At 32.7% G+C, this 15,083-nt stretch overlaps 1 protein-coding gene across 1 annotated transcript; it reads left to right on the top strand.

Moving 5' to 3' along the window:
• Positions 1–2,030: 2,030 nt before the first annotated feature.
• On the top strand, positions 2,031–12,459 carry LOC114287078 (serine/threonine-protein phosphatase PP2A-2 catalytic subunit). The gene is made up of 11 exons (XM_028230349.2): positions 2,031–2,399; positions 3,616–3,672; positions 6,182–6,265; positions 7,242–7,313; positions 7,450–7,521; positions 9,343–9,383; positions 10,378–10,444; positions 10,930–11,121; positions 11,215–11,304; positions 11,403–11,510; positions 11,890–12,459. The coding sequence occupies exons 1-11, from the start codon at positions 2,307–2,309 to the stop codon at positions 11,953–11,955; spliced, it is 942 nt and encodes a 313-aa protein (XP_028086150.1). The 5' UTR covers positions 2,031–2,306; the 3' UTR covers positions 11,956–12,459.
• Positions 12,460–15,083: the final 2,624 nt, after the last annotated feature.

Consider the following 15,083-nt stretch of genomic DNA (forward strand, 5'->3'; position numbering starts at 1 on the left):
TATGATGTTATTTTTAATATAAATGTTTTCTATGGTCTCAAAAAAAAAAAAAAAAAAAATTGCCTAATAAGCCAAACCTATTAAATATTTGGGGGAATTACTTGTTGAGCAGTGATTGGTACCACTAATTTTAGAGTCACCAAGGATCCTCTAGAGTGAAATTTCTCTAAAGTTTCCTAAAATGCTATATTGTGCGGTTGAGATTTACTGGCAAGTCATATCAGAAAAATTGATGTGACTTGCCAGTAAATCTCAACCATACACTGTAGCACTTTAGGAAACTTTAGGGAAAAATCACTCTAGAGGATCCTTGCTCTTTTAGAGTACTAATAGGTTTGATAAGCTGAAAAATAATAATAATAATAATAATAAAAAGATATAAGGCCAAAACATCTCATCATGTGAGACCCACACCAATACTAGAGCTATTATAGCTCTTAGATTAGTGGTCTAAAACATTTTCCATGCTTGCTAGTGGTGTGTTAAAAAGTTATTTACAAAATTATGAAATTTTTTATAATTCTATATATCAATATTTATAATGAATATCATTAATTTAAAAATAATTTGTTAGCTATAGGCTGATATTTTCCCTAGATATTTGAGCATGATAGATAGACATGTTTGATGTTGATTGATTATTGTTATGAATTCCAATCCTTAACACGTAAGAGATTTATGTCAAATATCAATTTTTTTCCGATAATATTATCAAAACATATTCTCAATATTCTGCAAGGGTTAAGTTGTAATTTCATTTGGTTGAGTCATAGGATGCTTTGCTTGAATCACAAAATCATTTCATTACACTTTTATTTTTCATTTTCTTAATATAAATTTATCTTTGAAAGTACCATTAAAGACACAAAACATAAAAATATTAAACATATTTCTAATTTCAACACCCCTTCCATATCGGTCCAATACCTCTACCCTCCCTTTACTACTTGTTACCACATTTGCCACATTTCCTCATCTTATCAATCGTCCTCTAGCCACCCAGCCTCGTCACCACATTTGCCAACACCATCGAGCCTTAGATCTTGAGACAAAAAGAAAAAAGATGGTAAGTGTAAAGAGATACATGAGGTAAGGTTGAGAATAAGTTTGGAATATTAGGTGTAAAGGGATAAAATTAATTTGTAAACCTATTTAATTGGTGTAATAATTAATGGAACCCTAATACACATCTCTAATTTCTGTTCCTAAGTAAAAGGATAAATTATAAATATACATTTTAAGATTTATTTAAAATACAGATTACCCTTTGTGATTTAAAAAATTATAAATATCTCCTTATCATAGTTTATAATTTTACTTAATTAGAATTTTTTAATTTGTTTTCAAACTAAATTATTTACCTATTTTCATTAAGTAAAATTAACAGAAAATAATATTTTAATCATTATATTAATGTAGGCGTATAGTTTATGTCTAAAATACCATTTTTATTAAGTTTAATAACTAAAATATCATTTTTTCGTTAAATTTATTTAATAAAAATAGATAAATAGTTTAAATTAAAAATAAATCATAAATTTAAATTGATAAAATTAAAAATATAAGATTTATTTTGTTACATTCCTCAAATCCCATATTTTTTTTCTTATAATTTTCTTAAATTTAAATAAATGAATTTTTATAATAATTTGTTTTAGCTCTAAACAAAAAAGACAAGTCACGTAGACATGAATTCCAGGTGCATTTCTATAATTTGATTTAAATTTGGATTGATTTATAAAATAAAATAACTATTTTTAACTGCCAACCAAGCAAACATTTTATAAAGGGTAAATTACAAACTCCTCTCGAGATTTGGTAAAAATACAGATTTTCTTGAGATTTAAGAAATTATAAATTATCTCTGAGGGTCAAATTTTCATAATAAATTAAGAAAAATTAGAGAGAATCTATATAAAAATAAAAATCTCAAAAAATAATTTATTATAAAAATATAAATTTCAAAAGAAAAAATATAATTTCTCAAACTTAAAGGGAAAATATATATTTTCACCAAATCTCGACCGGGCGTTTGTAATTTGCCCTTTATTTTATTTTTAAACACCGTCGATAAAACGTAGATCGGAGCGTCACGAGGGTTTCTCTCTCTCCTTGGTTACACCAAATTACTCGCTCGCGTTCTTGCGATTGCGAGCTCTCTCTCTCTCTCTCTGCAGTTAGCATACTGACCCAAAATCTAGGGTTGGTGATTAGGTCTTCTTCTACGCCATTTTTCTGGGTACTGATCGATAGAACCATCACTGTTTTTCTTCATTGAAATCGTTTCCTGTATATAATCAAGAAAGATGAGTGTAGATCTGGTCGCTTCCAACACCCATGGGAATCTCGACGAGCAGATTGCACAGCTCATGCAGTGCAAACCCTTGTCCGAGCCTGAGGTACCTCTCTCTCTCTCTCTTTCATCTTTTGCCTCTGTTCTTGGTCTCATTTGCGATTTCTTTTGAATTATTGATTTTTGTTCGGTATGGGTACTTGCATTTGAGGCTCTTCAATTGGGTTGTTTTTGTTTTTTAACTTTTTTTGACGGATCTGTGTTGATTTTGTTTAGGTGTTTGTGTTCTCAATATAAATGCTTTATACACACATAATAAATATGATAGATATTCATCTGTAGACATGTGTATATCAGGGGAATCTTGGATGATTTTGATGTGTGGTCTGCAGTTTGTAGCTGAGATCGTGTTTTAGGGCACGATGATGGATTTAAATGGTTTAATTTCTAATTTAATTGTTGAAGAAGCTCTAATTATGTTATTTCTTAATTCTTTTTTTTTGTTGGTAAGATTTTGGAGTTACGTATCAATAAATAAATTTTGTGGTAAGTTGCATCGCAAGTAATCTAAACAAAATCAAGATTGAAAGAGGGCATTCCATCTGGTGACTGATTATTTAATTTAAAAGCTTTGGAGGTGTCATCTCGTGGGGTATGCCTCTCAATGTAACAAACAATAGAAGAGGCATGCTTTTTTTCTAGCAACAACTAAACTAACCGGTGTATGTAACATTTCGAGATATTTAACAATTCATTTTACTCATAGTAAGGGTTTTGTTACATGATTTGCATTCTTTGTTGGATTTTCTTTTAGTCGAAAAGGAGGAAATCATCATCGTAGTCATGATTATGCAGTGTTTTGATCAATATTCAGATGAGTAGGTTATGGTATTAATAACAATTCAAAAGACGTAGGATGGCAATTTATTCTGATCATCACTACCCTACCCTTTCTAGACAAATGATAAGTTATCCCTCTTGCACTTGATGTTGCCATGTGATGGAACCTCAATGGTTGGCATTGAAAGATGCCAGATAGGATACCACTCTTTCCTCCAGCATGACAGCACTACAATGGCTGGCTTTTCCTTGACAAAAAGTTGCCAAAGAGGACCCCTAATGCTGTCATTGTTTTTGGGTCACGTGATGTTATGGTGTTTCGGACGCAGACCGATATATATAAATAATTATACATTATATATATGTATGTAAATTTATGCATTCTCTCCGTTAGATGTCTTATTCCTTTTAACAGGTATTTCTATTTGCTTACTTAATGTTGTAGAATTGATTTAAGGGCATTATTTCTTTGGTTGATATAGGTTAGGGCATTATGTGAGAAGGCTAAAGAGATACTAATGGAAGAAAGTAATGTTCAGGTATAAATCTTTGTTCTTGCTGTTCTGATATTTCTGAAATTACTATCTATTATACATTTACCTTGTAATAGAATGGAATGTGAAATATCTTCTCCAATATTGCTTTGCTTTTGTGTCATATGTAATATTCATGTAATATTCTTTCTCTGTCTATCTTTCTCTCTCAACTTGCGCTCATGTGGACATGCATGCACAAGCAAATACACGGACGTGTATACTTGTTGAACTAAATTTTTAATCCTACGCTTCTACGTGTTTCTTCAATTATTTTCTTTCTGTGATACATGGTGTTGTGCTCATAGGTAGTGGAAGCTAACCATGATGGTTCTTCTTATATAAGTTTTTTATGTACTCTTGTCAGATGCCTTTCTTTTTTCTTTTTTTTTGTTTTTTGTTTTTTGTTTTTTGATGAAAGGGTGTAAAGACAAGTGATTTCCACTGTTCCCATAGCTATATGTTTTGTGTTTCTTGATGCAAGTAGGGTGATGGAAGTTTAGGCTGTACTAAGCCTTCAGTTCTACAAGTTTCAAGCAATGTAAGATGCAATCATGATTTTGCTACGAGAGCACCAGCACAAGGCAATAAATTGTGTTTTGGGTCCTCTTATCGGCATGGAGATGGTATATGGAATACCATATCTGAGTTTTTGTGTTTTGTGATCGATGTTACTTGAATTGCTGATCATTTCATTATATGCAATGGGAAGGGAATGGGAGCTTGCTGTGCCATATTTTCTCAAGGTTTCCATTTGCTTTTGGAAGTTTGGTGTCTTGGTACTTGCCATGTTGAATTTTTTATGTACCAAACCTGTCTCCAATGCTCCTTTAAAAATGTGTATCAAATCAGAGTTTCAGTTCATTGTTTTAGATGCTTCTTCTTACAAAGGAAAAAAAAGTGATAAAAGAATATTAAACTGTATCTAAGATCATTAAATTAGTGATGTGCAATGTGACCGTTCCATGTTCTGGAAAAGTTCGTTTTAAAATGGAAGTTGCTAGGATTTCAGGCTTTTCAGAATTTTCTAATTGGCTTTGATGTTGATCAATTATGCAACCCACTGGCTTTGTTTGTGGCTCAATAAACTTTGCTAGTGGTGCCTTCATCACTTCATGTTTCATCATGGCTTACGGAGGTCGGCATTCTTGGCATGAAAATTGTTGGCTTGGTGTTGATAGATGTGGTGGATCATGTGTCTGGAAGATGTTATGGAACAGGAAATTGGTTAAGAGTTAATTTAGATATGATCATGATCTTTGGATTTGCATAAATTATGTAATGTGAATATCTAGAAGCTGGCTGCTTTTAAAATTTTCAGCTTATCAACTTTCATTACTTGGGTTCCATGGGTATTACTCCCTCTGTCCCATTTTGTTGGTCCACTATTCTATTTTGAGATGTCCCAAAATGTTAGTCCCATTTGAATAGTCGAAGTAAAATTTTTTTGATTTTCCAAAACTATCATTGAAAAGACAAGGGCATTATTGGAAAAATGCTTTAAATTTTGAATTTAAGTGTATTGATTACATGCCCCCTAAAAAATTTGGAATTCCTAGAAGGGACTAACAAATTGGGATGGAGGGAGTATATTACTAGCCAATCCCGCTATACCGCAGACTGACTAGCAATGAAACATGGAAACTTATTGAACATCCTTTTTTGTTTATATCAGAATTTTAGTTGGAAATTTGTGTATTCTTAAGGATCTTTTTTTCCCCTATATACTAGATTATTTTACATCATGATAGTAAAGCCCAGATTTCAAGGACCTTGATATGTTTGTTATCTTATTATGTGGAAATGATTAGTCTTTTGAGTTGTAGGCTTGATCCTGTATTGAACGAAGTTGAATAAAGCCTGTCATTTGTTATGGGGGTTTTGGGTATTATTTTCTTGGGTTGGTGCTCACTTGGGGGGTGGGGGTTTGAATTTATGAAAATCTGGTTTCAATTAAGGTAGAAAGGTGTAATTTAAAGCTCAATTTTCGACCCCGAATGAGCCCGTGTAAACTTTGCTGCAGGCTTAAAGCTTTATCTGATCAAGTCTTATAGTGGGTTTTACTTATCTAGAAATAAAAAGAGTTTTAGCTTGAGTATTCATCTTTTAATGATGAATTTTTTTTGGCATACTACAAAGGAAGAATTATATAGACTCAAATTACATAGTTGCATCCCATGTATTTGCATAACTAACAAGTCAAAGGAGGCCTGTATCATTAGTTCATTTATAGCATGCTATGAGCAAACTGTATATATAGGCAAGCTCTTTAGATTTTGCCAAAAAGTTGTAGAATTTTTCATTTATTGGAATTATGGTCTGTGTAGTAGATCAACATGCCCTAACTCATTGAGTACATCAAATAATTGATTGCAGTTTCTTCACGTTCACTTCACATAATCTTGGATTCCAATTGTTTTTGGACATTTTTTTTTGCGTTTTGTGTTCTCCAATCTTCACATTTTGTCGCATCTGAATGTTTTATGTTCTTTTTTTCCTTTTTCTTGCCATGCAGCCTGTAAAAAGTCCTGTGACTATTTGTGGTGACATTCACGGTCAGTTTCATGATCTTGCAGAACTTTTTCGCATTGGAGGGAAGGTATTTTTTTTGGCCATGGCATATCTATTCTTGTATTTTGTGTTTAGCTACGAGAAGTCCATTTTGAGAACAGGTTATTTTAGTAACTTTTTGGCTTTTTAACTAAAATATGAGGTAAAAAAAACTAGTATGTTTGGAATGACTTTTTTAGTTTTTTACGAAAAGATCTGCAAAAAGTAAAGAGAAAATGGAATCTTGGACTTTTTAGTATATGTTATTGGCTTTTTGATTTTTTTAGTAACTTTTTAACTTTTAAGCTAAAATTGTTACTTGCCAAACGAGGCCTTAGGCAGGTTGATTTATCTTATGCTTTGTACAAAATCCAGTGCAATAAATTTTAATTCATTGACAGTAAAAACAGAAGTAATTGCTTATCTACAAAATATAAGGCAAATAGTAGTTTGGTTCTTTATTTCACTTTGAACACCAACATAGCAAAACACGTGTATTATGCCCATTTATATTGCATAGTTGTATTACTTATGAGAGAGCTTTAGAAACCAAATTCTTGAACTTCACTAATGAGGGAAGAAAAAAGAGCAGACTATAAGGATTAGAGCTGGCTGTGGTATGGGTAATACGTATTATGTTGTCATCCCTAAAAGCACATTGCTAACCTGATTAAATCAAATAAGAGTTATCATGATTATTGGACGATTCTACTCAATCTAATGTATGGTATTCATAAGGTAGTTTAAAATCTATATTCAAAATGCTTGTCATCTGTACCAATTAAACTGTCTCATGACCTTCTAGTTATGGGTATGCACCATTATGAATGTGTCTTTGCCCAAGTATACAGTTCTTGAGGGCTCATGTAGGCTAATTAGTGGAACATGAAAACTTCCCAGATTTTACCGTATTGCTGCCTTGCATTTGTTAATCCTAGTTACTTCATGCATTTGCTAGTATTATTATTCAGGTCATTCCTATGATTATTACCGTATTATTACCATATGTAATTTCTTGTTCGCAGTGCCCAGATACAAATTACTTGTTCATGGGAGATTATGTTGACCGTGGGTATTATTCAGTTGAAACTGTCACGGTAAGTACTTGGTGGATGATGTCTCCTTCTACTTGGACTAAAGAGCTTATTATTGGTATATGTTTTTCACCATGTTATTTGTTCAGCCTGATACGTTATGACTTTTGGCTGTTCCTAATTTTCTCATTTTATTCAGCTTCTGGTGGCTTTGAAAGTGCGTTATTCTCAACGAATCACTATTCTTAGAGGAAACCATGAAAGTCGACAGGTATTCTGTTACTTCAGTGCCATTTTTTCTCCTGTGAAAGTTGAATAAGGGTTCAATGATCATGTTGTTTACATTTTAATATTATGAACCTTACTGTTAGGGACTAAAGTTTCTGGAGACATGATGTGAGAGTACACTTGCATATCTAATTTGATCTGGGGTGGTTGTTTTTTTACTTCCATGTATGATTCTCCATTATACGTTTAGTCGCCAATGATGGAAGCTATTGGTTTCTCTTCTGGCCCATGTCTCTTTTGTGCCTGTTACTTTGCATACCGCTGGGCTTTTGAATTGGTGTTTATGTGGCTATGATGATTGTGTTGTCTTATTTGTGATTGGGATCCAATAATCTTGCTGTTGGGGAGTTTTTTAAACTGAGTGAATTTGGGAAATATGGGATGTATAGTATACATAGGCCAAGTTTGATTCGCGGGTAAAGGTGCGGATTGGATTAAATAATCTTTCGTTTGGTTCAGATTTTCTGACCCGGAATAACTAAATCCTGATGGGGCCTTTTGTCCTGCATATGCAGGATTCTTTTTGTCCCAAGGGGAGGGATGGGACAAATTACCCCTGCCTGGATAACACTTTTGTTGCAAAATTCCAAAAATGCCCTCCTCGTGATAACTTATCCTTCTTAATCCTTTCCTCAAATCAAACATGACCATAAGGTACTATTTGTTTGGGCAAAGTTACTAAAGAGCCCTTTAAGGATTGAGGAAAAAAATTGCATTCATGAAAGACGAAGAAGTTTTGTAGCAAAATTCCAAACAATATATTTATCCACCCCCCCCCCCCCCAAAAAAAAAAAAAAAAAAAAAACTAAATTTTAAATTTTAAACAATAAATTCTTCATGTTGGATACCCCAAACATTAACCTTTGCATCAACTCCATTATAGAGGCTAAGTGGACAAAGTAATCCTTTTGTTTTTAAGGCTTTTAATTCCCCTTCTGCTGTGTGTACCTAGTTGTGTTGTTTGACCATCGAGTTCTCTCTCTTTCTCTCATTGCTACACATGTATACATGTGTTTGCATGTTGTCTATTAACATTGACACGATGAACATCACTGCTTGGTGTTGGTTAAAACATTTGCTGTTATTCTTAATGTGTTTAAATGGGGTTGATGTGGGTTTTGCAACAATAAAAACTAAAAACTAACCATAGCAAGAGTTGCACAAAATATGAAGGCAGAGGTGTCCACGTGAAAAGAATTTCTTGAACCAAGGGATTGGTTAGATAAATGGGTACACCTGGAACAAAGCAACCTGAGCCTAATATTTGGGTTTAATAGCCAGAGGTAAAGGACTGGTTGGATGAATGGGTGTTTGGCTTTTGTTTGATACACCTGGAACTCTGACCAGATTTCAAAATTGTTGGTTGAATTTACTCATAGATGGTAGTATAGATTGTGGTTTGGTCCAGGGGGGAGATAGGGATGCCTGCATTGGATTGCTCAAATCATTGAACGGGTGGACAGTTTTTGTCCTAGAGTTGGATTCCAAGGGATTGAAGGTTTGACTTTACAAAATTGCATTTTTCTTGTTTGCTGCATCTATACAAAGCCTGGTGATTTGGCTTGACAATATTCAGAATATCTTTGTTAGGATTTTTTTGATACAGAACTCACTCTTTCTTCCGGATAGAATTGTGTATGAGGGAACATGTGGCGGCCTCACTATTGTTTCAGGACCAGTTTCGTCCAACAAGTTACTTTCTCCCTTTTAGCCTAGAATGTTCTTATTTTGACATATTATTGTTCCATACATAACTAAATCTTATCGCACATACCATTGGCTGAATAAATGCTATCTTGTGCAGATTACTCAAGTTTATGGGTTTTATGATGAATGCCTACGGAAGTGAGTCTCTTATATCTATTTGTTATTTGAGGTGGCAGTTGAATTAATATGTACCTCTATTTACTGCCTAATCTTGCTGAATATCTATGTATGTGTGTGTGTGACAGTAAGACGACATATTAGTGCATGCATGATAAAATATATATCGAAACAAAGGCAAGAAAAAAAAAACGTCTAGTGTTAACGGTTAGTAAATTTATATTACAATTCCATAAGATAGAAAAAATCTTGCACAATGTTTCCATTTTTAGTAAACACAAGGTATATGCCTAGTGTTAACAGTTAGTTTAATATCACATCACATCTATAATAAGGTAGAAACGAAGAACACATCAAGAAGTGGAGTTTTGACTTGACATTCTGATGTTTTGTAGCTGTCAATAGTTAGGCCTCGTTTGGGAATAGGCTTTTTTAGTAACTTTTTGGCTTTTTGGCTAAAATGTGATGTAAAAAAAACTAGTATGTTTGGGATGACTTTTTGACTTTTTACGAAAAGATGTGCAAATATTAGAGAGAAGGAAATTTTTGACTTTTTGGTATGGGTTGTTGGCTTTTTGGTTTTTTTAGTGATTTTTTGACTTTTTTGCTAAAAAAGTCACTTGCCAAACGAGGCCTTAGTACCGTCCTGGTGTTTGAATATCAATTTATTTCGTTCCAATGTATTTCGGAATGACTGGGCAAATTAAAATGTGTAATGAATATCCAACATAATGCTGAAAAATCATTTACCTAGCTGATTTCAAATAGTTAGGCAATGTTAAATTCAATTAGAAACGCCGATGGACAAGGTTCTGATCTATTTTATAACCATAATTTGCTCAAACATTCCTTCTTTCACAAGCATTCTAAAAGTGTAGTGTCACAATCTGCGATCTCAATCTTTCATTGACAATTTATGTGGGATTGTGCAGAGAATTTCTCTCTTCTTTTTTTGTTTTTGTTTTGTTTTTGTGACTTTCTTTGCCGATTCTAAATGTATCCAATTTTTTTACAGGTATGGTAATGCTAATGTTTGGAAGATATTTACAGATCTTTTTGATTATTTCCCACTTACTGCCCTGGTTAGTAGGATTATCCCATTTCATTGATGTATTATTGTACCATTGTCTTATGTTTATTTTGCAGTTTAATATCTTCTTGTTTTCCCATATTGTCTACTTTTTTTATTTATCTATTTTATAAGCAGAAATAAGGTATTGGCTCCTTATAATACGGCAATCCTTTTATTGATTCTAATTTATTTGAGGATAATGTGGTTTACACAGCTACCCAAGAACAGCATGAACTGTGCATGGGTAGCGTATGAAACGGTTCTGTGATGCCATGTAGTTCAGTACATCCAACACGCAAACAAATTTTGTATACAGTATTCTTGTTAAATTGAATGTTATTTAAACATATTTTTTTTTGACTTTCCATATTAAGGATCTGGTTCTGTTTATAAGCCGAAGCTTGTTGGATATGTGATCCTTCTGTTTCAGACTTGTATGGTAGATTATATTTTACTGTTCATGTAAAATTGACTGTTGGGTTATTAATGTTGTAGGTTGAATCTGAAATATTTTGTCTGCATGGTGGATTGTCCCCATCCATTGACACCCTTGATAATATACGGAATTTTGATCGTGTTCAAGAAGTTCCACATGAAGGTCCTATGTGTGATCTGTTATGGTCCGACCCTGATGATCGCTGTGGTTGGGGAATCTCTCCACGTGGTGCTGGATACACTTTTGGCCAAGTACCTTTTGATATTGTTCTTCAGCTTCCTTTTCTATGCTATACTCTTCAAATCAAATTATGTATCTCATTTGCCTTAATATGTTCTTCACAGGACATATCTGAGCAATTCAACCATACCAACAACCTAAAACTGATTGCTAGAGCTCATCAGCTGGTTATGGAGGGATTTAACTGGGGACATGTAATTATTTATACTTCAGTCTATTGAGTTGTCTCCTTTATTTATGGTGTCTTTTGGGAAGTTGGTTTTTGCTTAATTGACCGTCATGTCTGCAACAGGATCAAAAGGTGGTCACTATCTTTAGTGCACCCAATTATTGTTATCGGTGTGGAAACATGGCATCTATTTTGGAAGTTGATGACTGCAAAGGACACACATTTATCCAGGTCTCTATCACTCCCCCTATCTCATGACAATTGAGTATATCTATGATATTGCCTGATTCTATAACCTAAAATCAGTTGCAAATGATGTAAATACTCCCAAGTTGTTCTGAGTGACACTAAAATTACATAATAAGCTAAATTGTTCATTGTATTAAGCTTTCCCCCATCCAACATCTATTATTTTTCTAGAGCATTCTATCCCAAAATTATTCTGCAGTTCTTACAAAGTTTATCCTTAACTATGGGGTCGCTTCCAAAATTAGTCATGCCATGGTGAATAATTAGATGCCTACTGGAGGACATGATATACTTAGCTTCAGTTTGTTGGATAATAGATTGGAAAAGTAGTTTAATGTTCTTAATGTCTTTGTTGTTGCAGTTTGAGCCAGCTCCGAGGAGAGGAGAACCTGATGTAACCCGAAGAACGCCTGATTATTTCTTATAATGCATCTGCTTTTGTTGCTGATCTCAGTGGCATCTGCATATGCTGGATGAGAGGTAAGGTGGTAGTGGCACAGAGGTACAGTTGATGATTGGATTCACGATTACTAAACTGAAAGCTTGTTATTGGTAATGGTGGGAGGCCCAATGGCATGTAAAATGGGCAGAGCTAGGGGCCCCATTTAGCTTTAAATTATGTTCTAACCTGCGTTAGATTTCCTAGGACTGGGGCAGTGGGGTTGGTGATATGCTGTAATGTAGTATTTCATGCAGGACTTCTTATATTCCTTTGTGTTTTTATTTTATTTTTAATTTTTATTTTTAAAAAAACAATTTTTGGTTCTATTTTCTTTGTTTAAGGGGGTTTGAGGGTGATGATGATGGGGTTGTGTAGAGGTAAGATACAAATTTAACTTTTTAAGTGTGTTGCTCCTAAGTTTTTTGTTCATGTGTTTTTTGACTGGACTGAATTTATTCTGATAGCTGCTGATTTTTTTTTGGTTCTGAATTTGCATTGCCAGTGTTAACTGCATAGAACTAGGTATTGTGGAGAATATCAATGATCAATCTTGCTGGGATCACTGATGTGATACAATTCATGTTGAATGTGTTGAGCTGTGCGTCGGGTGAATGAGATCTAGGCTGTCTTTTGTTGGGAATTGAATTTGGAGGTTATCTTGGGTCATTTTGTAGAACACTGTATTTTTCTGTTAAATTTTGATGTCTAAGATGGTTCTCCCTACTTTTTAGCCTAGATATATATATATATATATATATTTACATTTTTGATCAAATTGAGTAGATAGTAAAGTCTATACACAAAAGGAGTGCACCTTTGCAGAATTTGCGGGTGGTCCAAAAATTGATCCTTCCCAACTGGATTGTTCTTTTGGATCTTGAGAGGGTTGCTAGAGGTTTTTATGTTGGCGTTAATTTATACTCTATGTTTTTATTTATTTATTGGTTTTTCGTTGGCAAAAATTAGTTTTGTTGTTAGATTAGAACTTATGGGAGTTGGCCTCCTAATCTTTGCAAAGCACCAAGTGTTTGTTTGTTAATTCAACTTCCTCTTAGTGAGAGTTGAACTCAGGGCCTTTCCTTGGTACAAAGTCCTTAGAGAAGTCATGATGGCTAACTAGGGTGTTAATTTTGTTTTTTGGTGAAAGTGTCAGTGTAATTATATAAAAATTGTGAGATGTACAATTTTTGTTTCTATACTTTAGGTGAGATTAGTGTAATTTTACCCCTAAAAAGACAAGATAAATGCTCGCAGCTTTTTCCATTCACTACGCGTCATATGGTTTCTAAAATTGGGTTAAATACAGTGAGCATGGTTTGGTTTAGGAATAAGCCAAGACCAAACCATTATATATGGTTATGCGAAATCTAGAACTAAATTAAATCATAAAAATTCTTAAAAATCAAACCAAATCAAACAATGAAAATCTTATAGACTGAAGCAAACCGTTGGAATTATGAATTTGAGAAATATTGCCCTTATTTACAGCATTATTATAAAATATTGTTCACAATTTAAGAATTGTTGATCAAATTGTTTAGAATTAGTTTTACTATTAGAGGACAAATTTGCAAGAGAAATAATTAGGCAGGCCTTGAGGTAAGGTGGGCAAGCTCGCGGCCTTGGGCTTTTGAATTTTGTCTTAAAAATAGGGTCTCAAAGTAATTTTGGTTTTAAGTTATGTTTCATTGATTATTTCGCTTTTAAATTATGTTTGGTTTATTGAAATGAAGTTGAATAGAATAATTATTCCATTATAATGTCTATCCTAATGCTTGATTTACTGAAAAATATTACAAACGAAATCATCATTTAGCATTGTGAGAGAATATTCATTTTTTTTTTTTTTAATAAAAAGATTAAGAAATGATCATTCTATTTAAAATAATTTCATTTCAGTGAATTAAATATTACATTACAGTTTTACTAGTTTAAAAATAAAGGTTTACATATAAAAAAAAAAAATTAAATTGGTGAATTATTTAAAAGTAATGAATGATTGCTTGTTAAATGCATGAATTATTTAGGGCAAATTTCATTTTGTCTCATGTGGTTTGGACCGTGTGCGGTTTATCTTTCTAATATTTGGAAATGATTACATAATCTTCATATGGTTTGTGAATTGAAGTGTACTGTTAAACATTTTATTCAACTTAACACCAAGTATGAAATGTGACAAATATAAGGGATTGTATGCTCATTTTCAAACTTTAAGGGGTTAAATTGTAGATGGAATATAGTAGAGGGGGGTTAAAGTGCACTTTGCTTTATAAACAAATGACGAAAATATTTGTAATTCACACACTTAAGTTACTTATATACAGAGATATTTTAACATTTTTTATTAAATCATTAACGGGCCTAGCGGTGTACTTCAGTCCACAAATCACGTAGGGGTTATGTGGTCATTTTCAAACGTTATGGGAATAAACTGCACATGACCTAAATTAGAAGAGAGTAAAGTGAAATTTGTCAAATTATTTATAATATATTAGTTTGGGTAGTATAAAAAAAGCCAAAAAGTCAAAAAGTTACTCAAAAAGTTAAAAAGTCATTACTATTCACCAAAAGTCAACAATTACGGCTGCACAATTTCCAATTCTAATTTTCCCCTACAAACTAATTTTTACAATTTTTTATTACACATTTTTCCATAAAAAGTCAAAAAGTTAACCCAAACATTCATATTTTCAACCTCAACTTTTTAGTCTAAAAAGACAAAAAGTGCACTTATTTAGTCTTCCCAAACTTGGCCTTAATTTTACAATTTAATATACTACGTTAGGAAAAAAATGGTAAATAAATCAATAATATTAACAATTGAAATGTTCAGAATTTATCTCCATATTTATGATTTATGTCAATTTGGATGACTGATTTATGTCAATTATAAAAATTATATGAAATTGCTCAAGAAATATCATATTATAATTATTAGGAAAAACAAATTATATTAATTAATTTACTTACTAATATAAAAATTTAAAATTAGATTTCTCATTTAATATTTTAAGTGGTTTTATGGGTAAAAAATAGTAATTTTAATATTTATATATACAACAAATTTGTGTGGGTACAATAAGAAGGAGAGGATTGTGCTACGGGAGGATCGA

The sequence above is a fragment of the Camellia sinensis genome, chromosome 2 (assembly GCF_055761805.1).
Source record: "Camellia sinensis isolate YWXY chromosome 2, ASM5576180v1, whole genome shotgun sequence".
NCBI lineage: Eukaryota > Viridiplantae > Streptophyta > Magnoliopsida > Ericales > Theaceae > Camellia > Camellia sinensis.

Coding starts and splice junctions, on each gene's coding strand:
- LOC114287078 (XM_028230349.2), top strand. CDS start 2,307: ATGAGTGTAGATCTGGTCGCTTCCAACACCCATGGGAATCTCGACGAG. Junction 2,400..3,615: donor AACCCTTGTCCGAGCCTGAG/GTACCTCTCTCT, acceptor TGGTTGATATAG/GTTAGGGCATTATGTGAGAA. Junction 6,266..7,241: donor TTTTTCGCATTGGAGGGAAG/GTATTTTTTTTG, acceptor TCTTGTTCGCAG/TGCCCAGATACAAATTACTT.